At 41.1% G+C, this 27,631-nt stretch overlaps 3 protein-coding genes across 5 annotated transcripts in view; 1 reads left to right on the top strand and 2 right to left on the bottom strand.

Moving 5' to 3' along the window:
- The window catches only part of LOC308332516 (myoferlin-like), a 41,569-nt gene extending 29,197 nt beyond the window's left edge, over positions 1–12,372 (top strand). For both annotated transcript variants that reach the window (XM_080788461.1, XM_080788460.1), the window contains 25 exons: positions 967–1,137; positions 1,791–1,869; positions 1,982–2,059; positions 2,229–2,410; positions 3,255–3,413; positions 3,616–3,717; positions 4,206–4,367; positions 4,497–4,662; positions 5,270–5,346; positions 6,351–6,362; positions 6,455–6,553; positions 7,051–7,179; positions 7,336–7,491; positions 7,782–7,873; positions 8,201–8,371; positions 8,464–8,612; positions 8,777–8,916; positions 9,211–9,299; positions 9,403–9,498; positions 10,057–10,198; positions 10,361–10,460; positions 10,792–10,985; positions 11,090–11,199; positions 11,650–11,797; positions 12,035–12,372. In XM_080788461.1, coding sequence (XP_080644587.1) covers positions 967–1,137; positions 1,791–1,869; positions 1,982–2,059; positions 2,229–2,410; positions 3,255–3,413; positions 3,616–3,717; positions 4,206–4,367; positions 4,497–4,662; positions 5,270–5,346; positions 6,351–6,362; positions 6,455–6,553; positions 7,051–7,179; positions 7,336–7,491; positions 7,782–7,873; positions 8,201–8,371; positions 8,464–8,612; positions 8,777–8,916; positions 9,211–9,299; positions 9,403–9,498; positions 10,057–10,198; positions 10,361–10,460; positions 10,792–10,985; positions 11,090–11,199; positions 11,650–11,797; positions 12,035–12,073 — 3,042 coding nt within the window. In that variant the 3' untranslated portion in view covers positions 12,074–12,372. The remainder of the gene's footprint in view (positions 1–966; positions 1,138–1,790; positions 1,870–1,981; positions 2,060–2,228; positions 2,411–3,254; positions 3,414–3,615; positions 3,718–4,205; positions 4,368–4,496; positions 4,663–5,269; positions 5,347–6,350; positions 6,363–6,454; positions 6,554–7,050; positions 7,180–7,335; positions 7,492–7,781; positions 7,874–8,200; positions 8,372–8,463; positions 8,613–8,776; positions 8,917–9,210; positions 9,300–9,402; positions 9,499–10,056; positions 10,199–10,360; positions 10,461–10,791; positions 10,986–11,089; positions 11,200–11,649; positions 11,798–12,034) is intronic.
- Positions 12,373–17,556: 5,184 nt separating this feature from the next.
- aarsd1 (alanyl-tRNA synthetase domain containing 1) lies at positions 17,557–22,633 on the bottom strand. 2 transcript variants are annotated; one of them, XM_080789967.1, is made up of 12 exons: positions 22,526–22,633; positions 21,967–22,095; positions 21,312–21,471; positions 20,919–20,976; positions 20,407–20,563; positions 20,115–20,231; positions 19,842–19,972; positions 19,239–19,305; positions 19,059–19,150; positions 18,912–18,966; positions 18,728–18,822; positions 17,557–18,041 (listed from the first exon to the last, which is right to left on the bottom strand). In XM_080789967.1, exons 1-12 carry the CDS (start codon positions 22,562–22,564, stop codon positions 17,903–17,905), a joined length of 1,239 nt encoding a protein of 412 aa, XP_080646093.1. In that variant the 5' UTR covers positions 22,565–22,633; the 3' UTR covers positions 17,557–17,902. The 2 variants fall into 2 exon arrangements, with proteins under 2 accessions (XP_080646093.1, XP_080646094.1); XM_080789968.1 differs by lacking the exon at positions 21,967–22,095 and having other exon boundaries at positions 22,526–22,615.
- Positions 22,634–23,394: 761 nt separating this feature from the next.
- LOC308332540 (putative protein PTGES3L) lies at positions 23,395–26,339 on the bottom strand. The gene is made up of 7 exons (XM_080788492.1): positions 26,183–26,339; positions 25,471–25,584; positions 25,248–25,314; positions 24,774–24,872; positions 24,359–24,448; positions 23,956–24,018; positions 23,395–23,647 (listed from the first exon to the last, which is right to left on the bottom strand). Exons 1-7 carry the CDS (start codon positions 26,230–26,232, stop codon positions 23,639–23,641), a joined length of 492 nt encoding a protein of 163 aa, XP_080644618.1. The 5' UTR covers positions 26,233–26,339; the 3' UTR covers positions 23,395–23,638.
- Between the last annotated feature and the right edge of the window lie 1,292 nt (positions 26,340–27,631).

Below are 27,631 nucleotides of genomic sequence, written 5' to 3'. Positions count from 1 at the left end.
TCTGCTGTCCCTGCTACTATGGAGGTCAGCACATAGGGCCAGTAGTACTGTAGGAACAGAGATCTGCTGTCCCTGCTACTATGGAGGTCAGCACATAGGGCCAGTAGTACTGTAGGAACATAGATCTGCTGTCCCTGCTACTATGGAGGTCAGCACATAGGGCCAGTAGTACTGTAGGAACATAGATCTGCTGTCCCTGCTACTATGGAGGTCAGCACATAGGGCCAGTAGTACTGTAGGAACATAGATCTGCTGTCCCTGCTACTATGGAGGTCAGCACACAGGGCCAGTAGTACTGTAGGAACAGAGATCTGCTGTCCCTGCTACTATGGAGGTCAGCACACAGGGCCAGTAGTACTGTAGGAACATAGATCTGCTGTCCCTGCTACTATGGAGGTCAGCACATAGGGCCAGTAGTACTGTAGGAACATAGATCTGCTGTCCCTGCTACTATGGAGGTCAGCACACAGGGCCAGTAGTACTGTAGGAACATAGATCTGCTGTCCCTGCTACTATGGAGGTCAGCACATAGGGCCAGTAGTACTGTAGGAACATAGATCTGCTGTCCCTGCTACTATGGAGGTCAGCACATAGGGCCAGTAGTACTGTAGGAACATAGATCTGCTGTCCCTGCTACTATGGAGGTCAGCACATAGGGCCAGTAGTACTGTAGGAACATAGATCTGCTGTCCCTGCTACTATGGAGGTCAGCACACAGGGCCAGTAGTACTGTAGGAACATATAAAGGCGTACTGGCAGCTGACCGGATAGTGTGTCCACCACATAATTGCAACGTCCCTGGTTTCGACTGTGGATGGAGACTTGTGTTACATGTCCATCCCCTCTGTTCTCAGTTTCCTGTCTCTATGACTAAAAGCAAAAACTGCCCAAAAAAAAAAGACTAAGAAAAGATCCAACTGAATGAGGGGAGGGGAGTTCTTAATGCATGGTTATCTGTGATCACAGCGGCAGGAGCATGGTGACCGAGAGGGCTGGGAGTTCTCTTCCCTGATTGGCTGGAAATTCCACAGGAAGGAGCGGTCATCTGACACCTTCCGTCGAAGGCGCTGGAGGAGGAAGATGGCGCCAGAAGACCGCCTTGGAGCCTCAGCCATCTTCCAACTGGAGGGGGCGCTAGTGAGTGACAGTCATCTCTTTTGTCCTCCAAACTGTGAAATCACATTTTTAGGGCTGGGATTTAACTGAGTGCATTTTAATCGCATGTAGTGATTTGCACCATAGAACTTCTCACTGGATGAGTTTCAGGCCTACCGATCATACCAACCAACCAACAGACAACAAACCCCAGTGCATGCAATGGGAGAAGAAGCCGACTGCTGTGCTTGGTCCAGTGGATGGGACATTTATATTTAAAAAACGCACTCATTGATTCACTTGTATGCCAAAACTTGCTTCTCACGTCAAATATTGATATGCGTTTAAATATGTGATTCAAGTTTATTACAAAGCCTCTGATTACTTCTTAGATTAATAATAGGTGACTCCATACTGTAGTAGTAGACCACGCTGCTCACTTTAGCCACAGTTACATTCTGGTAAAATCACAGGCAATTAGCTTATTATAGGGCTAATGTCTAGTGTTAAATGATCTAATGTTATACAGTAGTTATTAACATTTACTCTACTGGATTGTTGGAAATGACATTGGATTCGTTATTTGTACAAGGGATTTGTTCAAGGCTACTTCACCGATGTGGCGGGAGGGGGAAACGTAAAGATTATGACTTTAAATAGTTATAACAATAATGCCATCTTGGTTCACTGTGCAGGGCATTGATACAGAAGCCAAGGGTGATGCCACCAAGCTGTTTGGGGCCAACACGCCCATCGTGTCCTGCTCTTTTGACAGTAAGTGACAGAAGCATAGTGTATGTGTGTAATATCTATGCCAAGAAAAGAACACACATACACACATGCAAGCACTCACACAAACTGTGTCTTTTCTTTCTTTTCTCGGTAGAATCATACATGTACCATCTACGTGTCTACATATATCAGGCCAGGAACATGGTGTCCATGGACAAAGATAGCTTTTCTGGTAAGCTCCTAAACAGTGATCAAACACAAGTTTTTGGACTCTATAACTCTCTTGAGATGATCACATTGTGAACATTGCAAATGTTTGATGTTTTCTGGATGAAGGGGACGAATGCAGACAAAAGAAAGCACTACAAAATGAACATCTGACCCTCTAATTGTCCTCACAGATCCATATGCACACGTGTCCTTCCTGCATGTCAGTAAGACAACAGAGAAGCTGCGAGCGACACTCAACCCAACCTGGGACCAGACCCTGATTTTCGATGACGTGCAGATCTACGGAGACCCCCAGAACACCGCTCGCCGCCCCCCTAACGTTGTCATGGAGTTCTATGACATGGACCAAGTGGTATGTCTCTTGGCAGAAGTGTTGAAGTATTCAAAGTAGTTGTGCTGCCAGGCTGCATTGTTGCACCCTCTGGTGGATTATCTTGGTAAATGCAGATGTCAAAGAGTTGCATAGTGATGACTGTGACGCTTTTTCATGTTTTGTTTCAGAAAACTCTTTACTGTCTTTACGGTTTTCAATTCTTCAGCTATTATTCACTTGATGTTAATTAGAATTATTCATAAAATAGTATTGGATACATCTTGACTGTAGACATAACCCCTTGTACTCCATCCATGCTGATTGGTTGTAAACATTGATTGTTACCAGCTATGCATGTGACAAACTGCTTGAAGCTTAGCCTAACATTTAAGTTGCACTCTTTGTAAATCAGCATCCATTAAACAGTCATATCGATGTTTTCACGTAGTCAGGCTTACACCTGAATGTTCAGGGCCTTTAAATACATTTCAGACAGGAACACTCATGTCACTCAATAGTAACCATTCATTGCAACAAATTGAATACAGTTAGATTTGGGGTTAAAGGCTTATGGGAGATGTTCTCTGAATTTTGTCTAAGCAGCATGCTAAGCAACATCAGGGAACGTTAAGTTACGGTTGAAATACTTTAAAGGCAAAAGACAAATTATTATTATTATTGTTAATGCCTACATTTTTCACAAACTCTATAGCCTATAGGCCTACTTAGTTGACCTAGGTCTCCTGGGGGTCTATACTTGGTCGTCGTCCCGTCCCCCCCTACACCAAATCTCTTTGCCGAATATAGCCAATCTTTGCTGTTTTCATCTAGTGTTTACTCTAGAATAGGGACGCTAGTGTTCATGTCGTTATGTATTTCTCAGGGCAAGGATGAGATGCTGGGACGGAGTGTTTGTGTTCCTCTGGTGAAGATTAACACAGGGATGGACCAGACCCCCAAGCTGCTGTGGTGCCCCATCATCCAGAGGGGACAGAGGGCAGGAGAGACACTGGTGGCAGCTGAACTCATCCTTAAAACACAGGTTTTTAATTATGAATATCTATATCAGTGGATCAAGTGCATGCGTGTGCAACAGCAGCAGTACACAAGACACAGTACTTAAGTAATTTAGCTTGCACATGAAATGGGCAGGGAAGCTGTAATGGGTGTTATTGTGTAATGTATTGTATATTGAATTGAAAACAAATGTCGCTCTGACTCACACTTTTGTCCCGTCTCTCCAGTCGGGGGAATCAGACCTTCCGCTTGTTCCTCCAAAGAGATCGGAGAACCTCTACATGGTTCCTCAGGGGATCCGGCCTGTGGTGCAGCTCACGGCTGTGGAGGTAACACTACCTGACATACAGTACAGTAACAGAGACATTTAAAATATACATTTTATAAATAAATGTCTGCAGTTCACCTCCTGTAGTTTTTTAACCATGTTTAACCTGGCAAACAAACACAAATGACAAAAATAGCAGATCCATGCGATTATGACACATTGTGAGCTTAGAGCTGCTATTTGTGCTATTCATTGTGCGATGTGTACGGTTAATACGTATGGTTTAAGACTAAGAGTTCTATAAAAATATAAATATCGGATCTGGACAAATCGGTATCGGCAGATACTCAAAATCAAATGATCAGAATCGGATCGGGAGCAAACAAACGTGATCGGGACACCCCTAGTTTAAGTGGTTACGGGTAGTAGCATAGGAACAAAGTCTGGTCCTGTTAGAATGTGATCCTATGTAACTCTGCAGCTCTAGAAACAGACGAGTACATCATTTGATGTTTCTCTAAATCAGTGTGTGTGGGTTTCCACATCCAGATCCTTGCGTGGGGCTTGAGGAACATGAAGCCGTTCCAGCTGGCCGGCGTGACGTCTCCCAGCCTGGTGGTGGAGTGCGGCGGACAGAGGGTCGAGTCAGCCGTCATTAAAAACATGAAGAAGAGCCCCAACTTCACCACCTCTGTGCTCTTCCTCAAAGTGGTAAAGTAAAGCGAAGGGTCGAGGTGGGATGGGATGAAACAGATTTCCATGGTCCAAGCTTGTTCTCTTCCTGAGATTTGGTCATGATTCCGTTGATTCACGATTATTTTCTTCGTCTCCTGTCGTCAGCTGCTGCCTAAGGATGAGATGTACACTCCTCCCATCGTGCTGAAGGTGATCGACCACCGTCCTTTCGGCAGGAAGCCTGTGGTGGGTCAGTGTACCATCACGACCCTGGAGCTGTTCAGATGTGACCCCTATGTCATCACTGCGGAGGGGGCCATGGCCTCCAAGAGTAAGGAATCATTTGTGCACGCACACACACATACGCACGCCAAACAAGTCGCAGCCTTAAAACTAATTTATATGTCATTGCGATAGCATTGCATTGTTAGCTTGAGGTCTGTTATTTTCAGCCGGCAATATCATTGTGTGATGAAGTGTGAATTATACAGTAAGTCATACTGTATTGTATGTTCATGTAGTAATAGACTTATTATATAAACATCCTTAACCCATTTTGGGCGGGAACCCCTTTTGGTGTTAGCATTATGTTATGCTTTAGCTATTGATAAAATAGCAGATCTACAAGCTCATAGCGCCACCGAGTGGCGCGCTACGAGCTTGTAGGTCTGCTATTTTTGAAGAATCGAAGAACGACTGACATAGAAACATAGCTTTTTCAGAAAACTTTCAGGATGTAGAAGACATTTTTTAGAATCTGATCTCAGGTCAAAATAGACGGATAAACTGATATGATGCATACTCACAGTCACACATGAGAAGGAAAACAGACATGCCTGTACAGTACTGTACATGACACTGACATACATTTGAAAGTAGTCACCACCACTCACTGACGCACACTGAAAGTAATCATGTTGTGTTCCTACTATTGACAGTGTCTTTGATGATGGCTTCCCCGTCCGGACATGTTTCTATTGACATGGAGGAGAACAGACCACTACTAGAAACTCAGGTAGGTTCATTAATCTGTACTACTGTAAATCCTCATCTTGATTATTTTTCAATACATGTACAGCATTTCCCAGTATTAAGCTTGTATTAAAAAACAACAATGTTAAATAATATTTAGCATTTGTTGAATAAATGCTTAACCATTTTAATATAATTCTGACTCAAAGCTTACACATATTAAACTTGTGTTAAATATTAACCTAACCTAATCTAATCAGATGTAGATTATCTAATGAAATGTAGACCAGTCAAATCAGATGCAGATTATCTAATGAAATGCAGACCAATCATTGCTGTCACTGAGTGAATGCCTCACTGATGATCACATTGATTTGACAGTTTATCATTTTATTTTTTTGCGAAGCTTTGTACAATTTACTAAGAAGGGCAGAATTTGACCCTCTGGTCAAATCTGACGCTCCTGTCACTCTGACTTCCAGTTTATGTACAGTATGTCAACTGCACTCGACAAAATGGCCTCCTCTTCCTCCCACTTTGTATGTATGGTTACTTTTATGGCTTGCTAATCCACACAGCTGGGCACCAATGACACTGAAGAGCTGATTAATAATGACACTGAAGGGCTGATTAATAATGAATGACACAGCTAATGAAATAATATATATCCTCCCTCCAATCGCTTAATTCACATCCCTGTGACAGCTCCACAATGACTTCAATATTTCCACAATGGCTTCAGTAGCTCCCCAATGGCTTTGTTAGCTCCACAATGCAAAATCACTTGGTTTACTTACAGACACTGAACATTTAGCCTGGTGGTTGTGATTGTACTTGAGTACACTTTACACAAAGAATTGTTTCTTTCCAATCACAATCACGGGATCACTTTTATTAATCTGCAACTCACCAGATTTGCTCTGAAACCATCTAATCCTTACTTATACCGGTACCTACATTCACAATAATGCTGTTGATGCTTTTACTGTTTATTTACAACTGACCTTTTTATCCGTTTTATGTTGCATCCCACCTTCTTCTCCAAAGCTTGCAGAGAAGGTAAGATTCATGATGATAAAACTATTCAGTCAAATGCAACATTATGTATTATGTATGCACAAATGTTAAAAGGGCTTAAACCTGTTCATCAGGAAAAGGAGACGGTTGATTGGTGGAGTAAGTTCTATGCCTCTGTGGGAGATCAGGAGAAATGTGGTCCATACCTGAAGAAAGGATATGACACACTAAAGGTAAAGACAAACTGGCCACAAATACATTCTGGGCGGGAACCCCTTTTGGTGTTTTAAGCATTATGTTATACTTAAATAAAATAGCCATTGAAAAATAGCAGATCTGCAAGCTCATAGCGCGGCACCGGTGCCGCGCTATGAGCTTGCAGATCTGACTGACATATTAGACACATATTTTCAGAAAACTGTCAGGATTGTCAGGACATTTTTTGAATCTGATCTCAGGTCCAAATGGGTTAAATTATGTTTTGCTTTGTTTATCATTTATTAAATGCATTCAACCTGGCATGCCATATTTTGGGCATATTATATTATTATTTTCCAAAAGTAGCCGTATCTACAAGCTAACAACTTGTAAGCTTGTAGGTCATGAGCTTGTTGATCAGCTTTGTTTTGTTATTTTTGTGCAATACCAATAACCTCATTCCATAAACTATAAAATCTAGCTTTTAAAAGTGATTTTAGGAGTCAGTCAATATCTGACAATGTGTTGCCAGGTGTACGACAGTGAACTGGAGGATGTCCCAGAGTTCCACGGGCTGACCGACTTCTGTGACACGTTCAAACTGCTGCGAGGCAAAAACGAGAATGGAGACGACGACCCCACGGTGGTCGGAGAGTTCAAGGTAAAGGTTCCTGTTCGGGTTCTCCCCTTTTCACATATTATGCGTTACACAAAATCATGAATTTTACGGAGTACTATTCTATTCATAGAATGAATCATGATGACCAACCCCTGTGGACATAACAAATATCCCTGATTTTCATTTACTGTATCGCAGGGTTCATTTAAGGTGTACCCTCTGCCAGATGACCCCGGTGTGACCGCCCCGCCCCGTCAGTTCAGAGAGCTGCCAGAGAGCGGACCCCAGGAGTGTCTGGTCAGAATCTACGTGGTCAGAGCCCTCGAGCTGCAGCCCAAAGACAACAATGGCATGGTATCAGTTTTATTTTTATTTTTTTTATGGGTTTCTTCTGTTTAGTTTTTTCATCTCACCTACCCAGACTTTTTGAATCTTTGTATTTTATCATGTCATTTTAGTTTACTTACTACCCTGCTTTCTATTTTATTAATCATTTTAATGTTTGTGTGAGTAAAACTAACCAAAGGTATGAGAGAGCATTGGGTGGCAATCAAGAAATCAAGAAAGAAAATAATGTAGTCTCGCCGCGTAGCAGATTGTGTCACACATGCGCTCACACACTGATCTTTTTTTAAACTTCTTAGTGTGATCCATACATCAAGATATCACTGGGAAAGAAATCCGTTGAAGACAGAGACCATTACATACCCAACACCATCAACCCTGTGCTTGGAAGGTATACAGTGCCACTGAATAAACTACGTAGAAGTCAATCACTTTCATGCAGTCCTTTTGAAAATACAGCACCCATACAGTGTCCTGATGGCTCACAGTAAAATCAAGAGTTAATTAAGGACTCAACAAGGTCACAACATCCTGTATTTTGATAAATCTTTACTTGTTGTCTTTTTTCTTTATATACATAAATAATTATTTTGTTAGTCATTTGTTTTATTTGTTTTGTTACTTATTTGTTTCTCGTCTTTAAGTCCCTGCATCTTTCTCTTACATATGTTCTACAAGTGTGCCACTAACTGAATAATATTTTGTTTTTGTCGGACAGGATGTTTGAGATGACGTGTTTCCTACCTCAGGACAAGGACCTGAAGATCTCGGTGTATGACTATGACCTTCTGACTCGCGATGAGAAGGTCGGTGAGACGGTGATTGACCTGGAGAACCGTTTCCTGTCCCGATATAACTCCTACTGCGGCCTGCCCCAGACTTACTGCATGTGAGGAAACGTTGAGGGAATTTTTATTGAAGTTCATGTTGTTTGGGTACCGTAAAGCGAATAATACATGTTCTTGGTTTCCGTTGATGTAGTTCTGGCATCAACCAGTGGAGGGACCAGCTGAAACCTTCTCAGATGCTGGAGAACTTGGCTCGACTCAAAGGCCTGTCTAAACCGAGGATTGAAGCCAATGGCACCTCGCTCACCTTCAACGGCAAAGATTACACGCTGGCTCAATTTGGTAAGGATTTTTTAAATCCTGCAAAATATTAATTTATACAGGACAATGCTGTGGTAAGAGGGTGCTTAGAGGTTTATCCATTATCATTTTATGGTAATTGAAAAAAGAAAGCATACAACTTAACAATAATGTTGTGTTGTGTGGTAACGCCTGTTCACGTGCAGAGTTGAACCAAGAGTTGCATCATCATCTGGGTGAAGCTCGGGAACGCATCTGCCTGCATGTCCTCAGAACACAGGGACTGGTCCCTGAGCATGTTGAGACCCGAACTCTGTACAGCAGCTTCCAGCCCACTCTCTCTCAGGTTAGAGTTCATGACATGACAGTCTCAAACTTTTTCATTTCATGCCAAATTAACATATTTGGCCATGGACAAACCATCTGAAAATATATTTTTTCCAGGGACCACCATACAAGATTTGCGTTATTAAAATGTATCAGATATTATGAAATGTTTAACATTCTTCCAAGATTTTTGGGAAGTGAGAGACAGATCGCACATCGCAGTGCAACATACATGATGATGATGGTTGCATGGCTGCATAGAATTGTAATGAGGGGCATGTGCATTTGACATACATACATTGTCTCTTTTTAGGGGAGGCTTCAGATGTGGGTGGATGTCTTTCCAAAAAGAATCGGAATCCCTGGACCTCCATTTGACATTACACCACGCAAACCTAAGAAGTATGTTATTTTACCTTGTATAGTTATACTCTGCCTGTGTAGATACTTGCTTTAATATGACATTGGATAAACATTAAACAACAATTGCTTCTGAATTTCTCAGGAATCTTCTGCGAGTGGTTATTTGGAACACCAAAGATGTCACTTTGGATGAGACGAGCATCACTGGAGAACACATGAGTGACATCTACGTCAAAGGGTAGGGTGATGGACAAAGTACATAATGTTGCAAATTTAAGATGTCATGAAATGACTCATTTGCAACCTTTTTGCAAAGCTTTATGCCTTATTTCTCACCTCATATGTTTTCATTAACATTTGTTTGTTAAGTGTTATTTCCATAGCACATGCCCCTCCAAACAGACCTACCTTTAATTATGATGCCGTTTTGAATTTCTTTTCAGGTGACAGTACATTTACTGTCACCTTAAAAGAAATTCAAAACATGTTTCTATGGGAATAACACAGGTGAATGAAATTGTGATTCATATTCATTCATAAAGGCAGTATGCTTGCTTGTGTTTGACAGGAAGTTATTCAGATTGGTCCCTTTTAGAGACTTGACGTAAAAACACAAAATAATTGATTTCTGCAAATATTTTTGCCATCTATTGTTTGGTATGTCCTCATTATGACCACTGATAGGCTATGCTCTAAAAGTGTGAAAATGTTATTTTTCATTTCATTGCCACTTTTAAAGTGTATTACTTACTTATACGGACCAAATTTAAGTAAAAGCTGTAATTGGCTCTACCAGCTGGATGCCTGGCATGGAGGAGGACAAGCAGAAGACTGACGTCCACTACAGGTCTCTGGATGGAGATGGAAACTTCAACTGGAGGTTTGTCTACGAGTTTGACTACCTGCCTGCTGAGCAGCTCTGCCTGGTGTCCAAGAAGGTGAGCGTCAGCTGGAGTATGTTAAAGAAATACTTTAATAAAAGCTTTTCCCGTAGAGGTTTACAGATAAGGGGTGGACTGGATGTGCGTACATTGAATTCTGATTTTATTTTCATTGATGCAATTTGGTCATTTTTTAATTTCATGTTTTCTCTTCGATAGGAACATTTTTGGAGTCTTGACAAAACAGAGTTCAGGACCCCCCCTAAGCTGATTGTTCAAATCTGGGACAATGACAAGTTCTCTTTGGATGACTATTTAGGTGAGGCTTTATTATAAATGGTAACCAAATACAATTTATGGTCTTGATTTATTTACCTAGTAGTTACGCCACACATTTCCACAGAAACCTGCCTTCACATTGTAATTCTGAACTGTCCAAATGTGTTATTACCCAGCACCAAGTCCTATTAGTACTGACAGTAATGACTTGAATGAAGCGCACAGAGTAGGGTGCAGAATGTACAGTATTCTTTATAAATGGACTCAGCTGAACAGCAAAATCCTGAGTATTTAAAATCAACCCCCACTCTTGAGTTAAGCTATCACTTTGCCATAGGTTGATTGGGATCTGACAACATTGTAATCCACAGGTACAGTGGAACTTGACTTGCGGAACCTGACTCCTCCAGCCAAGAGCGCAGAGAAGTGTAAACTGGAAATGATGGAGTGTCTAGATATTGGAGAACCACGGAAGGCTGATCAATCCAAATCTCTGTTTGCACAGCAGTCTGTGAGAGGCTGGTGGCCCTGTGCAATAGAACAGGATGGTAAAAAGGTTCTGGGTGTAAGTACAGGCAAACATGGCCTTTCCATAACTGTGCAAATAATACAGAACTCCTTACTGTTATTATGTTATCATTCATTTTGTGTTTATTATCTGTTTTATAGGGAAAGGTGGAGATGACATTGGAGATTGTAAGTGAACAGGATGTCGATGAGAAACCTGCAGGGAGAGGCAGGGATGAACCCAACATGAACCCCAAGCTTGACCCACCAAAGTAAGAAAGCCCTATATATTCACCTCAGTATTCACTGGAGCGGTAAAATAATTCCAGTCCATCTAACAGTGGTTCCCAAGCGGTGTGCCAACCTTCAAGGCACACTGGTGTGCTGTGAGACAAGTCCATGTGTGCCTTGGGATTTTGTGACAACTACTGTACAGTGTACACATTATTGCAAAATGTAAAACTGTACAAAAAAAGAGTTTGGGATTCTGACTTGCTTGTTAGTAGGCGTTGGGTACCAACTTTGAAAACAACTGATCTAGAAGATGCAAGGCTATGAGGTTTGCTTCATAGTATGCAAAATTTGCAAATATGAAGAAAAACTCCCCCAATAAAACATGTTTTTTGTATGGCACATTACATACTCTCATCACTGTTTATTCATGTAAAACTAATATTAAAACAAATATTTGCCTCTTTTTCTTTTACACCAATAACCACCAGACGTCCAGACACATCCTTCTTCTGGTTCACCAGCCCCTTTAAAACCTGCAAGTTCATCGTGTGGAGAAGGTTCAGGTGCCTCTTCATCGGACTCATACTTCTGATTATAGTGCTCCTCTTCATCGGAATCCTCCTCTACTCTTTACCGGTAAGGATGGCCAAGTTGGTGTTACATCCACTACCCTGGCAGACCCACTTGTGACCTATTTTGGGGTCCTGACTCACAGGTTTAGCCACTGCTCTGCAAAAAAAAAGCTAAAATGAGGCTCACTACTTTTATGTACGTTGCTTACTCACTTAACACACAGAGACTGGTGTACTAAGTCATTACTAATGAGAGTGATCTGAAGAAGTACTGATTTGATTCATTGTTTTTTCATTCCAGAACTACATCTCAATGAAGATAGTGAAGCCATATCAGTGATAAAATGGATCCAAAGGCGAATTTAAACCTCTCAGCAGACCACGGCCACTGGATACACCTTCAACATGAATGAAATGCTTCAAACTACATTTTTTATCTGCACAACTTCACTTCTAATGGGAGAACCTTAATGCACCTTTGCACATTAGTAAAACAAATTCTACACACTTGTTTTCAGTCCTTTCATAAGCATACAGACATGCTTACTTTGTCGCCACCTCCCACTATGTTCCATTTGTCTATCTCTCACACACACACATCTACACATTTGTACTTGAATGCACAATTTTATCTGAAATATCTGACAATCTCTTGATTTTTAATTAAATATATTTTAAATCCAAAATAAATGGACAAAAATGGTTTTGGAGGCAAGCAAACATTTTCTGTAGCACTGAAAACTGTTAACATGTAGTTTGGCCCCAGACTGCTCCAGCTGTCTCAGGTTTATTGGGTTTGCAGCTGTTACCTGTAGGAACATCAAGTTGTTTGGAGATGGTCCTGACCTATTGCCTATTGCACACACAATGACAAACAGCAGACAGTCTCTATTTAAATGGCCTATGATACAAAGTAGTTCAAGTGATATTTTTTGGTTAAAACAAAGTTGTTAAAAAGTTAAACTCTATTGTCTGTTAGTAATGATTGCTACATTAACATTACAACCACTGGTTAGTGTTACATTTAGGACAAATAGCATTATAGCAAGTTCACCAATTCTAACCCTTTGATATGCAAAGTAACATTTGAAACGTTTTCTAACCCTAACAGAATCTAATTTACAATGTAAAATCATTCAGTGTTCATTTTAAATGGCACCAAATGGACCTGTTACCATCCTATTCCTAAACGTAACCCCAGTAAAACTATGCCTAACCCTAAAGTTATTTCTAACCTTATTCTCAGTCAAACAAAATAAAGAATACAAGAACCGCCGCACCGAGCTGTCGGCGGAAAAAAGTTTCTTCCGCCGACAGCTCGGCCGGCCGTTACCTCCAAGAGTAACTGCCAGGACTTTGTTGGCCTTGTCTGGCTGTAACTTGATCTGGACTGGTAATGTCTGTTGTAGCCTTGGATCAAGACTATCATACTTAGATGTATTTTATCGATCATGAAGCCGAGGTAAATTGTTTTGCATTTTGTTATTTTTTCGGCCAGACGTGGATGTTTGTTGTGTAAGAGTGGGGGCTATTTTACCGCTGTACCGAAACAGTGCGTGGTAAAATAGGAGTATGAATCGGCCCCTAAGAAAGCCATTATCCATACTGTATACCGGTACGCCATGTTGTTTGGGTGTGCTGCTCAAAAGGTGACGCTTGAGGAAATATAATTCGATGCCAAATGTATGTAAAAAGATAAATCAATCCAAACGTCCGCTTACAAATGTTCATTGTTAGTGTCAGTCAGATCTAACTAGCATTTGTATAAATACTTGGCAACTGCCAGGCCAAACTGACGAAGTTTGTTTACATGCATTGAGAAATTACGTAATCTAGTTATCAAAACAAATGCTTGAAACAAAGACATTTTGGCTGCTTAGTCATATCGTTATTTAAAACCAGGCCATCACAACCGAATAATTCAAAACATCAATCTACCTGGCAGAGTTAAAGCACATGAAGTGGTGTTGCCTTGATTGCATGTTATAGTAGCGATGTGTTAGCATAATGCTACTGTAACATTATCTTAATGGCGTTCAGCTGAATTGAAGTTGATTTAATACCATTCTCCGACAGAGGACATCGCACATAATGTCCATCCGTAAATAGCATTTATTTGTATTTAAATTTAAACTTTAGTACGGTTGCTTCAGCTCGGTGGGCGTGTCACGAATTCACTTCGCTCAAGATGACGGCTCAAGGACGCGTTACCCTGGTTACCCTGGCGCGATGCGCTGCTCTCATTGGACGCGCTTTGTTGACACAACACTAGCAACGCGCTCATTGGACGAGCTGTGTTTTTCAAAATCAGCCAATGTGTGACAACGAAGCCGTTGCGTTGTTTTTGAAGAGTGCATAAAAGGTGGTGCGCGGCAACGGAACGTTCATTTTCTGCTTGATGCTTGATGGTGATGGTAGTGATGCACATCATGGAGAAGATCATTTATGATAGAGATTTCCTACTGAGCCTACAGTTAATCTCAGTCAGCATTAAGAAACCTGAGGAGCTGCCAGTCATCAGAGATGTCGTCCTGGACAAAGTCAACAGCAAGAAGCCTCTGGGAAAGCTGCTGAACCCAGCCAGGCGTCTACCAGGAAGCATGGACCGTGGCTCTGATTTCAGGCCTTCCTTTGGAGAGAAAAGCTGGAGAGATGGGCCTCGTCGCCAGTTCTCTCTGTCAGTCGACGTGAAGCTCAACAAGGCCAAGGATGCATGGACCCCTTCTGGAAAGAAGCAGCAGAGTCGTGAGGCGGTCAAGGACACAGAGGAGGCCATGACCCAGGATCTGTTCAACAGAGTGCGTGGCATCCTGAACAAGTTAACCCCCCAGAAGTTCCAACAGCTGACCAAGCAGGTGAGGGAGCTCACCATCGACACAGAGGCACGGCTTAAGGGGGTTATTGACATCATTTTTGAGAAGGCCATCTCAGAGCCCAGCTTCTCTGTGGTCTATGCCAAACTGTGTCACTGCTTTATGGATCTTGAGGTCCCCAGTGCAGCTAAGCCGGGAAGCTGTGTGACTTTCCGCAGGCTGTTGCTCAACCGTTGCAAGGCACAGTTTGATAAGAAACTGAATGCTGCCCAGGTGGAGGAGGAGGAGAAGAAGCTTTGCAAAGAGGAACTGGACCATTACAGAAACAAGGCCAGGAGGTGCTCTCTGGGCAACATTAAGTTCATTGGGGAGTTATTCAAGCTCAAGATTCTGACGGCGGCGACCATGGACAAGTGCATCATCAGTAAGCTGCTCATAACACATGACGAGGACTCCCTGGAGTGCTTGTGTGCACTTATTTCCACCACTGGGAAAGCCATGGACTTTGAGATGGCCAAACCTTGCCTGGACCAGATGGAGAAGATCATCAAGGAGAGGAAGAACTCCCCCAGGATCCGCTTCATGCTGCAGGATGTGTTGGACCTCCAACAGAATAACTGGGTGCCCAGGCGAGGAGACCAGGGTCCCAAGACCATCGAGCAGATCCACAAAGATGCTGAGATGGAGGTGCAAATGGAGCAGTTGAAGATCCAGCAGGCCGTCATCTCCAAGGAGTCAATTAGAGGCTCAGCTGACAGATTGGGTGGAGGCCGGCCCGGCAGACAGGGCTCATACACCCCACGACCAGGTAGGGTGGCCAAGGGCTGGAACAGCATCTCCATTTCAACCAACAACAAACACATTAACAACCAGCTACTGGCCCAAGAAAACAAAGGCTCATGGGGTAAAGGCAGCAGCGGTGGACCCAGTGTCAAGCCTGCTGACCCTGGCTCAGAGCTGGGCAGCCGTCCAGCCAGCCAGCCATCCTCTTCAAGCTCCTCTCTTCACTCAAACAACAGAGTGCAAGCCAGGAGCACAACAGAGAACATGAAGCAGGATGCTGCTCCTAACCCCCCACCCCCCCAGACCCCCACCAAGCCCGTCTTGCCCGAGGAGGAAGTGGAGAAGAAATCTACAGCCATCATCGAAGAGTACCTCCACATTAACGACATGGAGGAGGCACTGCAGTGTGTACAGGAGTTGAACAGTGGTCAGTTGCTCTCTGTGTTTGTGCGTAATGGCCTGGAGTCCACGCTTGATCGCAGCGCCATCGCCAGAGACCACATGGGGCAGCTGCTGTATCGGCTCATCAAGGCTGGCATATTGCCCATACAGCAATACTACAAAGGGCTTCAAGCGATTCTAGACGTGGCGGAGGACATGTCTACAGACATCCCACACTTCTGGCTGTATCTGGCTGAGCTGATCACTCCCATGCTCCACAAGGGAGGTATCCCTATGGAACAACTTTTCAAGGAGATCTCAAAGACTCTCATTCCACTGGGTATGGCTGGAAACCTGTTGATAAACCTTTCTGCATGAGGACAAAAACCTCAATACTGTTTTGAACAATGATCTTTTAAACAATTTAAAGTGTTTTAAACAATTTAAACAATGTATTTTGTCCATACTGTTTTGAGCAATTATCTTTTAAACAATTTAAACAATGTATTTTGTCAATACTGTTTTGAGCAATGATCTTTTAAACAATTTAAACTGTTTTAAACAATTTAAAAATGTTTTTAACAATTTAAACTGTTTTAAACAATGATAACATGTAAATATAATGTATTTTTAAATACCTCAATCATTCTAATGACATCTAATTGTAAATATCATTTATGAAATAAACTATCTAAAAATGTAAAATGTGTCTTTCTCTAATATGCATCTTCAAAGGTTTAAGGTTTTTACTGTTAAAGCTTGTGTACAGAGTAAATTTATATTGCTAGACATTGGAGCAGCAATAGTGTAATAGTGTACAATAATACAGTAGAGTACAGTTCAACAATATTCATGAAATAGTTTGACCCAGCTTCAGCTGATTTGAAAGGTGATTTTTGATAAATCTTGAGATTTCTTAGTATGCTCTCTGACACTGAAATGAATGAACAGTCAGCTTCTCTGAGGCTCTCTCTCTCACACACACACACACACACACCTCACATTTCGAGATGTTCGAGAATAATTCTCCTTTTTAATTACACTTTGGTGGTCCTCTTCACAGATTCCAGTAAGTAGCATGTTTAAGATCAGGTAATTTAAAATGAATTAAATTAAGTTTCCTTTCCACTTTCACCATCTAAGGTTCTACACTCTGGCTTTCACTTGATTAATGACATCCTACAAGTTAAAGAAGCAGGACAAGAGGGTTTAGGTAATAGGACATAGAAGCAGGTCATAGGGTTGCATGATTCTGTCCATGAAGTGAGTGATACACTGTATTCAATTGGAAATACACCTTTTGTCAAGTGAGAGTTGAGCGAGAAGCTGCTCACTTTACACTACTAGAAATGTGTGCAGCTGTCACATTCAGCTGTGTTCAAAGCACCCGTCTGTGAGAGTGGGGAGGGCAGCAGGTGGTGTCTGCCAATGACACCTTAGCTAATGACAAACTAACTTAAAGTACATCCACCTCCTGTATAAACAGCTGATAGAATAATAAGTCAACTTTGACTTCATGCGTGACATTACCATCTCATTGCCACTGGAAGATACTAGCTCTGAAACCAAGACACTTCACAGCAGGAAGTGATAGGATTGAGAAGAGCTTGTACTTGCTAGCTATTTTCACACAAACAAATTGTCCCAGAATAGGTTTCAAGTTGTTAATGACACCAATACACTAAAATGCTCAGGTTGGGAACGCATAACCTATATGCATGAACATATTATGTTCATGCATATTTCCCCTTGCATCTGTATACATAAAGCAGGTGATTCTGAGATCACATATTTACAAAGCACTGGACAAAGAAAAAGGCTGATTATTGTATTTAGAGTTAATTTATATTTACAGTACATATTATGAAAATGCCTAAATCGTGTACATTAAAAAGACAATCATCACAACCACATCTGTACAGGCTGTACATGTGTATTAGAGCAAGTCGTTACCACAAAAACAAACAAATTTAATTAAACTAAGATAATCTAGTCACATCTCCAATAATGCTGTTCTCTTGTCGTTCATTGGTTTCATTCGCTGGATTGTATTGTATTGCTGGACCATATTACACAGTAAAATTCTCAGTATTCATTTGTAACCGAGTGTTCAATGTAATAAAATTCAGTTACATTTGTACACTCAGATAAATAAACACTTGATGATTTGACCATGTTAGTCAGTGCAGGGTTTATTCCTCCTCTGAAGTGTGGTGGTTGCAGTACTGCTGTAGTAGGAGATCCACCTCTGCTCTCTGTGCCAGGCTGTTGGCTTTACCTTGGAAGCGCCCATTCTTCCCTGCTCCCTTCCCCTGGAGTATCTCAAGCACCCTGCAGAGGGCAGACAGTACAGCAGCATTCAGATAACCATAATGGGGGTAAAGGACTACAGTTACCTCTAACATTTGTATACCGGTAATTAAGTCCCATGTGTACACAATTATTAACCCACTCCGCATGTACAGTACACCTCCCACACATTTTCATTTATGTGCCAAATTCATATTCCCAGTTAGTTCTCACCTTTCATTGTTGACTGGCAGAAAGGCATTTTATTGAGTGCCAAACAATACTATGCACCTTTTTAGTACCTTACTTATAATGTAGTAGCAACGATAGCTCAATGTGAAACTGGCATAAATCGCAATAACACTCTTGAGATGCTGTGCAATATTGGTGCTGGTGTGCATATATGGCATGAGGCTGAGGTCCAACTGCAGCACACCAGTGCCAATATCTCATGTTATAGCACTCCCCCCTGTTTATGTAAAACTGCTTTACCACTTTGAACCTGGCGTCCCTACATTGAGCATGACTATGATATTTGAACAAATGAAACAAAAATAAACTTGAAAAAGCTGACGGTTGTGAGCTTGATACATTTTCTCCACGCACCATTGTACGACAAAATATAAAACGGGGCTTAAGTGGTAATTGGTTACATATTATATTCAGGTTTGATAGGGTATGCTTCCATATTTCAAATGTTGGGTGTAAGATCCAGTGGTATGTCTTACCGTGGTCCCATCTTGGTCACTGTTCCACTGGGTCCGGCAAGCAGAAACAGCCCAGGTCCCTTCTCCTCTCCAACAGTCAGGAATACCAATGTTTCCTATGAGCAGACAGTAAGAAGTCAGTGTTGACAAAATGGTTTCATTGGTAAGAGAAACAGAAACTCAGACTGTTAAGATAAAATCTTACCTCTGTGCCTATTTCGTTGGCAATGATGTTCATGAACTCGTTATCGCCTTCTTTTCTATGGGCAGAAAATAACATAAGTGATAACAGTTTCCACTCAAAAAGAAATGGGAATTCTGTTGGATATGCTTGTTCAAGAGACTCACTCACTTGTGCAAGCTGAAGAAGTTTCCTCTCTGTGTGTTGCTCTTGAAGTTCTGTGCAATGAGGACAGCCATGTCTCGCAGGAGGCTCAGGTTACTCTGTCAGCAGTTACAATTAGTGTAATGTGAGATTACTGTACGTTTACAAAGGAAATACAGGGTATATTCAAAGGATTTTCTGGCTTACTTTCTGTAGCAGCTTAACAGACTTCTGGAGTTTGTCTACTGCCTCTACATGCTCGTCAGGCCCAGTTCTGTTGAAAATACATGGAAAGAGAATTTTCTCAGATCAAGTTGTTTCACAAGGTCTTGGAATTAGGTCTGCACATTGCTGAAAGATCTATAGAATGATGTTTTTGCTGTTCTTCAGTGATACTGTAGGTGTTGACAGAGCTTCATAACATAATGGCTGAAAGTCTGAAAGAAATTAGATCATGCTCTGGATTTACTCTGAATATGAGTTTTCTTTGAACTTGCATGTTTACTTGTATGCCATTGGCAACTTGTATGCCAAGGATTCAATGTAGAAAACTACAGCTGTTAACTGGCATACTGTTTTTCAAGGCGCCATGTCATTGTTCCGACGTTCCGACTGGCCCCATACTAACCCTATCCCCTAACCCTAACCACATGCGGAAGCCACAGGGTGAGTCTTAACCGGCCACGTAGTCGGACTAATGGGATGTCGGAATTATGGCAGTCCGCTTTTTGAATGTGTTGTGCAGTCCTATTTGGAATCACTAATTTGGGATTATGATCGTTTAGAAGTGTAGAGTAACTAAGAACTCACTTCAACAGAGAAACCAGCGACCGTTCTGTGCTGTAGCTTTTCTCAGCATACTTCAGAACCCTGTTCCCTGCCAGGAAGATCAAGTTAGTTTTATTCTTCTTCCCTTTCTCTGTCCCAAGTAGCTTTATTACCTAAAAGGAATTATTTGAGATTGTTATAAAGTGAAATAAACTGAGCAAGAATATGCAAAAAAAATATTATATAAACTGTCAATGTTTTATATTATATAGGTTTTTGTGTTTCAGTGTGCCTGTGCATGTTAGTCTGTTTCACCTGTAAGTGACTGAGATTAGACACATGGGTTCCACAGCACATGTTGGCATCAACACCCTCAATATCAATGATCCGAATTGGTCCTGCATGATCATCTGGCAGACCTCTGCTCCTCACCTGTGTAAAAATGTACCCTTATTGGTCATATAAAACAAGTAGCATGATGAGTTAATCCATATAGTAATTTAGTCATGAATTTTAATTCATAAAAATAAATCAGTGTCGTTTGTGAATAGAAAAAAAGTGAAAGTAAATAAAAGATAATGCTATGGCAGAGCCACAGAGTGCTTACCTTTTCCACAGCGGGGTCGTCTATAGACAGAAGCTGTACATTGACAGGGACCTGGGCTCTGATCTTGTCATTGACAGCTTCCTCCAGGGCCAGGAGCTGGGCAGGCTTCATACACGGAGTGTCCAGCTCTATGGAGCTTCGCTGACGCCCCAACTCCCTGCAACAGCCCAGACCACAGAGACAACAGTCAAAAGAGGAGTAGTCTGTCTGTCTTCAAAATTCTTTATTGGGAATAACCCCTTGAGATAAACCATGTCTAAAAATCATCTGGAGAGTTGACAATGATGAATTCCTTTCAATGATTAGGATTTTGATCCAAGTTGCTGGAGTGATACAAACGGAAATATGACGAAAATAGGACAAAACTTGATTGATCAGGTGGGAAATGTTCTAGTTTTAGTGGGCAATTATTCTATACAGCAGCAATAGCATGTAACCCCTAAAATACTTAATACAATGCTGCAACTAAAAAAACCTGCATTTGTGTCATAAAAGTAAAATCATGAATATACCAGGATGTGGTCTTGTATCCAAACATGCTATCTGCCAATGCAGTGATCAGGTGTTGACCTAATTGAAAAGAGAAAAAATAATTGTATTTATTATTTTATTATATTTATTATTTTACTTATCCAAACTGTACGAACAGCCAAAACAATAGGGTTTCAGTGCAATACATAATATGTATAATTTCTGCATTTTATGCAGAAATTGGGAAATTCTTCTTTTTAAGATTTGTTTTTGGCTTTTTCTGGCTTTATTGATAGTTTCAAGTGAAGACAGGAAAGAGGGAGAGAGAAGGGGAGAGACGCCGCCTAGAGTAGACCACTAGGCCACCCAAGAAATTGGGAAATTCTGAGAGAATATTTCTCTACTTCTGAACACCTGTCCTAATTTCAGCTCACCCGAGTGCTGCTGCATGTGGTCAAACCTGCGTTCCCAGTCCACCTTCAGCTGCACCTCCTGCCCCTCCTCCAGAGCAGAGCACACAAAGTGCACGGCCTCAGCCCCCTGCCTGGTCACCCTCAAAACAGACACGTCTGCTATCAACCCATGGTCATCTGGCTGAGGAACAACAAAGCAGGGCATGATAAGTGCCAACATACTGTAAATTAATTCAAGTGTGTGTGTGTGTGTGTGTGTGTGTGTGTGTGTGTGTGTGTGTGTGTGTGTGTGTGTGTGTGTGTGTATGCACGTGTGCTTGTTATTTACCACTAAACCACAGCATGCCTATTCTGGGGGAACATAATGCCAATTTCCCCAATTTGTGGCAAAGATATTTGGTTTAGACAGAAAAATCTGCCAATCACGATTTGCGACCTCACTTTTGTCTTCAATGTTTGTGTTTACACACTTTTGTCTTCAATTTTTGTGTTTACACGAACCCTCAAAGCTGGACATAGGAGAGGAGCCCCACAAAAAACAACTACCTGTACTGAAATTGAATGATACTCTACAGTGTAGTGTATCATTCAAATACAGAATCATTACAAATACAGAATTTACAGTAAATGTATAGTGTAGTGACTACACTATACATTTACTGTAAATTCTGCTTACTTGACCACCTCCCTCAGGAAACAAGATGGTGTCTTGGAGTTTGACATTAAAACCCTTCAGGGTCTCTTTCTTTCCATTGACTTCTTGCTTCAGTTCGGCAGGGCAGCAGGACACGACCGAGGTGACAAACTACAACAGAATTATGCATAATAACTTAATGCAAGTTATGCAAGACAAACATTCAACTGCTGTGGTTAATATTATGCACCAGGTGCATGCATGAGGTATTTTAATTACTTCAAAGCTGTCTGAATGTGTGTATAAAAGTAAGTCATATAACATGTCACTATAACTACCTATTGCTTTGAACAAGTATTACATTATTAGGAAAAGCAATAGACATTAGGCTGTGCATTGCATTCGTTACAGGCTGCACAGAGAATAAAACACGTGTTCTGTTTAGGTCCCATAAAACTGTAAACTAGCACCATGCTAACGCTATAGCTACTGTTAGCTTGTATGAATCAATTGCTGTCATGGTTCTCGAGCTTCCATCAAGCTTCTGGTCTTGCAACGTGGACTAGTAATCGCATGCATGCAGCTAATACTTATTCCATACCTCTTTCATATAGCAATCCCGCTGACACTGGAAAGCCATGTTTAAAATAAATGTATAAGACAGTTATACCACACTCGCACGCCTTACAAAACAGCTGCCTGTGACAGTAAGTACGGAGGGCAAGTTAGGACATATTTTACGCACGTGCAGCTACAGTGGCGAAGTGGGAGGTCGCCCCATAGAGTATTAAAGGGTCGCACAGGCCCTAGCCCCCTATGCCCTAGCCCCGCTCGGAACCCTACGTGTCAGTTTGTTAACACTACACTTAACTGTACGTAGGGTTCCGAACGGGGCTAGCCCAAAATGTTAGATTCTCGTAGAGGTTTTTTTTTTGGGCTAGCCCAGACGTTGCAGAATGGTTAACTTCTCTCAACCTGCAGGGTCCCCACTTTACTGTCCCCAAATGACAGTAAAGTGACACTTAAAACATATACAATATTATATTGTATTGCATAGCGGTATGTATATAACTATATGGTCTTGTACCTGTAATGTATGGCTATGACTGTAGTCTAATGTAAATTAGGCCTACGTTTTTAGGGTAAAGAATTTCTTTTCCCGATCGTATTTTGAGCTATAGCTATGCAAATCCTGTTTGTCTGTCAGGCACTAGGGAAGCTGGGTGTACCAGCCAAATTCTACAACCTCCTGTGGCAGCTGCACGACGGGATGAAGGCATGTGTGAGCAATGGTGGCCAACAATCCCCTTTTTTCAGTGTGGTGTGTATTCTGAATTATCACAGCATCTTGGCACCACATATGGAGGGCCCTGTGCAAGGACAATCAACTGTTCATGTCTTATTTGCAATGCCTGCCTAAATGACTGTTTTCACCAAAACCAATAGGCCTACATTTTCTCTCACACAGACGTTGGTTAATTTTTTTTATTGAAACTCTATTTAGCATATGCACAAAGCGATAATGTCATACAAAATTTCACATACGTAATAACTTAAAAATCAGCACAAAAGTGTTCAAAATAAAATATGTACAAAGTTTAGCACACAATCTTCTAGGTGCACCTTATCAGTGCACTATCATGGCAGCCAACAAAGATCCAGATCCAGCCATATGCAGATCCAGAAACAACCGTGGATGTATGGGAAACAACAATCAGTCAGACTGAGGGAGAAGAAGAAGGTGATCACAGTCATTATTTCAATTTTCATGATAGGATCATATTGGAATATATCATTTGTGTTGGGGGTAAAGAGTAACATAATATGAATTATGTAATAATGTCACTATCATCTACATTCATCATTCATTTTACAAATTGGGTAATAATAGTATTACAGTTACTATGTCAAGTATTTCTTTCAGAAACTATACAATATGTATTATTATTTTTATTAACAATAATGCAATAAACAATAATAAGGCTGGAGTACTGTGGTGGGAGGGGTTATATAATACATTACTACACTTACATCAAAGAAATCATCCATACTAGGTTTTGTTCCAATGTTTTTGCTGCCAATGTCCGCCAATGTCTGAAAAGGAAGACCAAACAATCAAAATACTGATACAAATGTAACAATGAGTATTTTGCTGTATACAGTTCCACTTCAACTTAGACAAAATGTGAAAAACAGCACACTGAGATAAATGTCAGATGCAACACATTGGGATCAACTGAGATAAAGCCACAGCACATTGAGATCAACTGAGATACATTATATTCAGATCAACTGAGATATAGCTATAAGTATACATTGAGAGCAAGTGAGCTACAGCCATGCAGTGTATCGAGATTAGAATGAGATCCAACGGAGATAGCCAACAGTACTTATAGTACATCGAGATGCAGCTGATCCCTTTATCTCAACTCACATCCATATAACCCTCCAACTCTTCCTTTCCATCCTCTTCCTCATTTTCCCAGTCTCTCCAGTTGTCAAAGTCCGTATTGATCCAGCTGGGCTACAGAGAAACATGGAGAAAGACCACATGATGACTGTGTTGGCTATAAACCCTATACTTCATAACCCCTAACCTAGTGGGCCACTTTTGGTAAGCAGAACTGGCGGTGCTGGATATGACAAATAGCCAAAAGAAGAAGAAAAAAATTAAATCGCATCGCATTGATCTTGTGAGCTTCTAGATCGGCAAACACTGGCAGTACAGTACTACATGATTTAAAACACATATAGTATATATATATATATATATATATATACACACACACAGATTTATATACAGATCTTTTTAAACATAGTATGTCTTGTAAATATTTCAAAGCACATACCCTGGCCTCGTCTTTCTGCAGTCGAGGCCATGCCACATCAGGCTTGAGCTTCCTCAGCAAAAAATTGATGGTACGATCATACACCCTCTCTCTGGAATCCTTTTGAGAAAGAAGGGGGTTAGCTGGAAACGTAACCTTTTAAAAGTTTCATTAATATTCTTTATTATATTCATATTTTGAATCTTACAATGTCTGTATAATATGCAAAGAAGATGTCACCTGACCTAAATCTTTGCTTTAGGATCACATACATAAGTGCGTATGTGATCCCCCATATGGTTGAGCAGAGTCCCTCAAGGCTCTATGCTGGTGTATTTTTTGTTTTTTCCTCAAAATAGCAGATCAACAAGCTCACAAGGTGTTGCAACTTGCAACGCATTGTAAACATGTCAATCTGCTATTTTATGCGAATGTTTTCCCTCAGAATATGGATCCCAGGGTTTAAGTGGATAATACAAAAAAGCGGATATTTACCCCGAGCATGACTTTGGCATAGAGGTTCACCTCGTTGTAGATCCATTCATCTTGATCATTTTTGCAACTGTTGTGGGTACACAGAAGATAGATACAACAGACACACATAGAGGATACAATAATGTTATTACACACAGGGATTACAATACACACAAAGTATTAGGTTACAATCGATTTACAGAGGATACAATATACTATATTACTATACTAATATATTACATACCATAGAACAATTTTCTCCTTCTGAATATCAACCCGGACTTCCTTTGGTTTCGTCACCCAGACGTTGACATGGACATACTTTTTCCTGTCAAACCATACCATCTTTGCTGGTTGACTATTAGGAGAAAAAAAACACTGTTATTCTTGGTATAGCCTACTCAAGCTCAAGCATTGGGTGTATGAGTGATGATGATGAATGATGATAACTTCATGAAAGTTTATTCAAGAGCACTATATGACTGTATTCAAGCGAGACTATACTTTGCTTAGATTAGAATAGTCCGGCAGCTGACTTTCCCAAATTTGTCCTGACCTCATCACATTTGTCATTTGTGTTTTTAGCCCAAGGAGTGTTTGTTCAAAACTAATGCTTGGAATGGATTCAGTAGCATGAACCCCCCCCCCCCCCTAGTTGTGTCACATGTCACATGCTACTTAAAGCATAATAAAGTTTGACATTTTGGCCTGCCATAGGATGTTAATGGTATGGTCACAAGAAACCCCTATAAGAAATGCTCAATACTGACAACCGGTCAGCAACGGGATTCATGAACGTATGTATAGACAATATTTTTAGGCCATTAAAAAAGACTATACCAAATGTCCCACTTTAAACAAAAGAAGCCTGTCGGCTGCCGCACTAGAAGCACATGGTGTCTCTTGACCCCAAACCAAGATTTCACATTACATAGTGACAAATCCACAACACTTACCTCTCCTCTGGCCTGGCAATCTTTGGAGGCCTGTTGAACCCTCTCTCCATTTTGTTCTGTAGACTGTAGAGTGTAGACAATTCAGAAGGTAGAAGCTTTTGTATGGTATTCCCTCTGAGAGTGTATGAACTGAATAGAGGTGGTACAAACCGCCTGGTATACTGTATCTGTTCAACTGCAACCCTATGGCACTATTTATAGACCAGTTGTATTCCAGCTGCTTGGGGTAAATGAATCCCTCAACCCCCGCCCCCCGACCCTTTAGGGGTTGGCTCTGGAACTCTCTGGAAAGCTGAGGAATCTGTGTGTTTACTTCAAAGCTGACTGATTGTGTGTGGATAAAAGCAAATCATAAAAGCATCATTAATATGTTGCTTATATATCTCTCGAGTCTCGAGACAGATTGTTAAGGTGCTGTTTTCACTTTGTTTTGTTGATGGGTTCCCATATTGCTTTCTAAACGTAATTTTTGTTAAACCATGCAGTAAACACGGGTATATTTTAATATATACAGCAATACATGGCAACTTGAGGTACTCTTCTTTAATATTTCATCATGACTTTTCACAAAAAAACAAAAAAAATCATATCCTGGGGGGGCCCTATCATAGGGGGGAAAGATCGATGAAATATGTGGGTATTATTTTAATAAATATCACACCCGTGTGAAGTGAGGGGCACTATTATAATCATACATCATCATATATCATCTAATTCTGGCCAATCACAATTTGCGTCCTCACTTTTCCGTCTTCACTTTTCTGCCCTGACTTTTAGCTTCAATATGTACTTTGCTCAGCCAATTAAATCATCGCTATGGGGTGATCAGTCAATCACTAGCCAATGTTTGTGTTCACACAAACCCAGAAAGCTGGGCAGAGGGGCTAGCACCCCTTTGGTCCACCCATTCCTGGGTGTATGGGATTTTTCTCTATCACTAAACTCAGGTGAAATTCACCCGAACGCCTGTAGAAACAGGGATATGGGCAGGGAAACAAACATATCATCTATAATATGATCACTGAGCATCATGAATGTACTGAAAGACCCACCCACCCCATACATGATCAACAACATTTTGAAAATTGCAAAAATATAATTGTCCGGTTGAAAATCACCTGTGTTTTAGTGTTCTAGGGTTAAGCAAGTATTAATAATAATAAGGGGTGCACGATTATGAAATTATGACCGATATACGATCTCCGATTATTTGCATTCAGGTTTTTTATAACAGAAGCCCAGGGGCAAGTATTAAACAGACATAATACAATATGAAAATAAAACTCAATCCCCTATCCCACCCTCCCCCCACCCACAACACCAAGGATAGTCAGAAAAACAGTCAGATTATTTAAGACATATCTGCCAATAATGATTCTGATCGATTCCAATATTATACAGAGGACCACAATGGAAACAAGCCTAGGCCCTAGGCGGGGCTTGGCCCAA

This window comes from Protomyctophum bolini (assembly GCF_963924005.1).
Source record: "Protomyctophum bolini genome assembly, chromosome: 18".
NCBI lineage: Eukaryota > Metazoa > Chordata > Actinopteri > Myctophiformes > Myctophidae > Protomyctophum > Protomyctophum bolini.
Note: the sequence above shows the minus strand (reverse complement) of the source record. Positions and strands in the feature narration are given on the sequence as shown.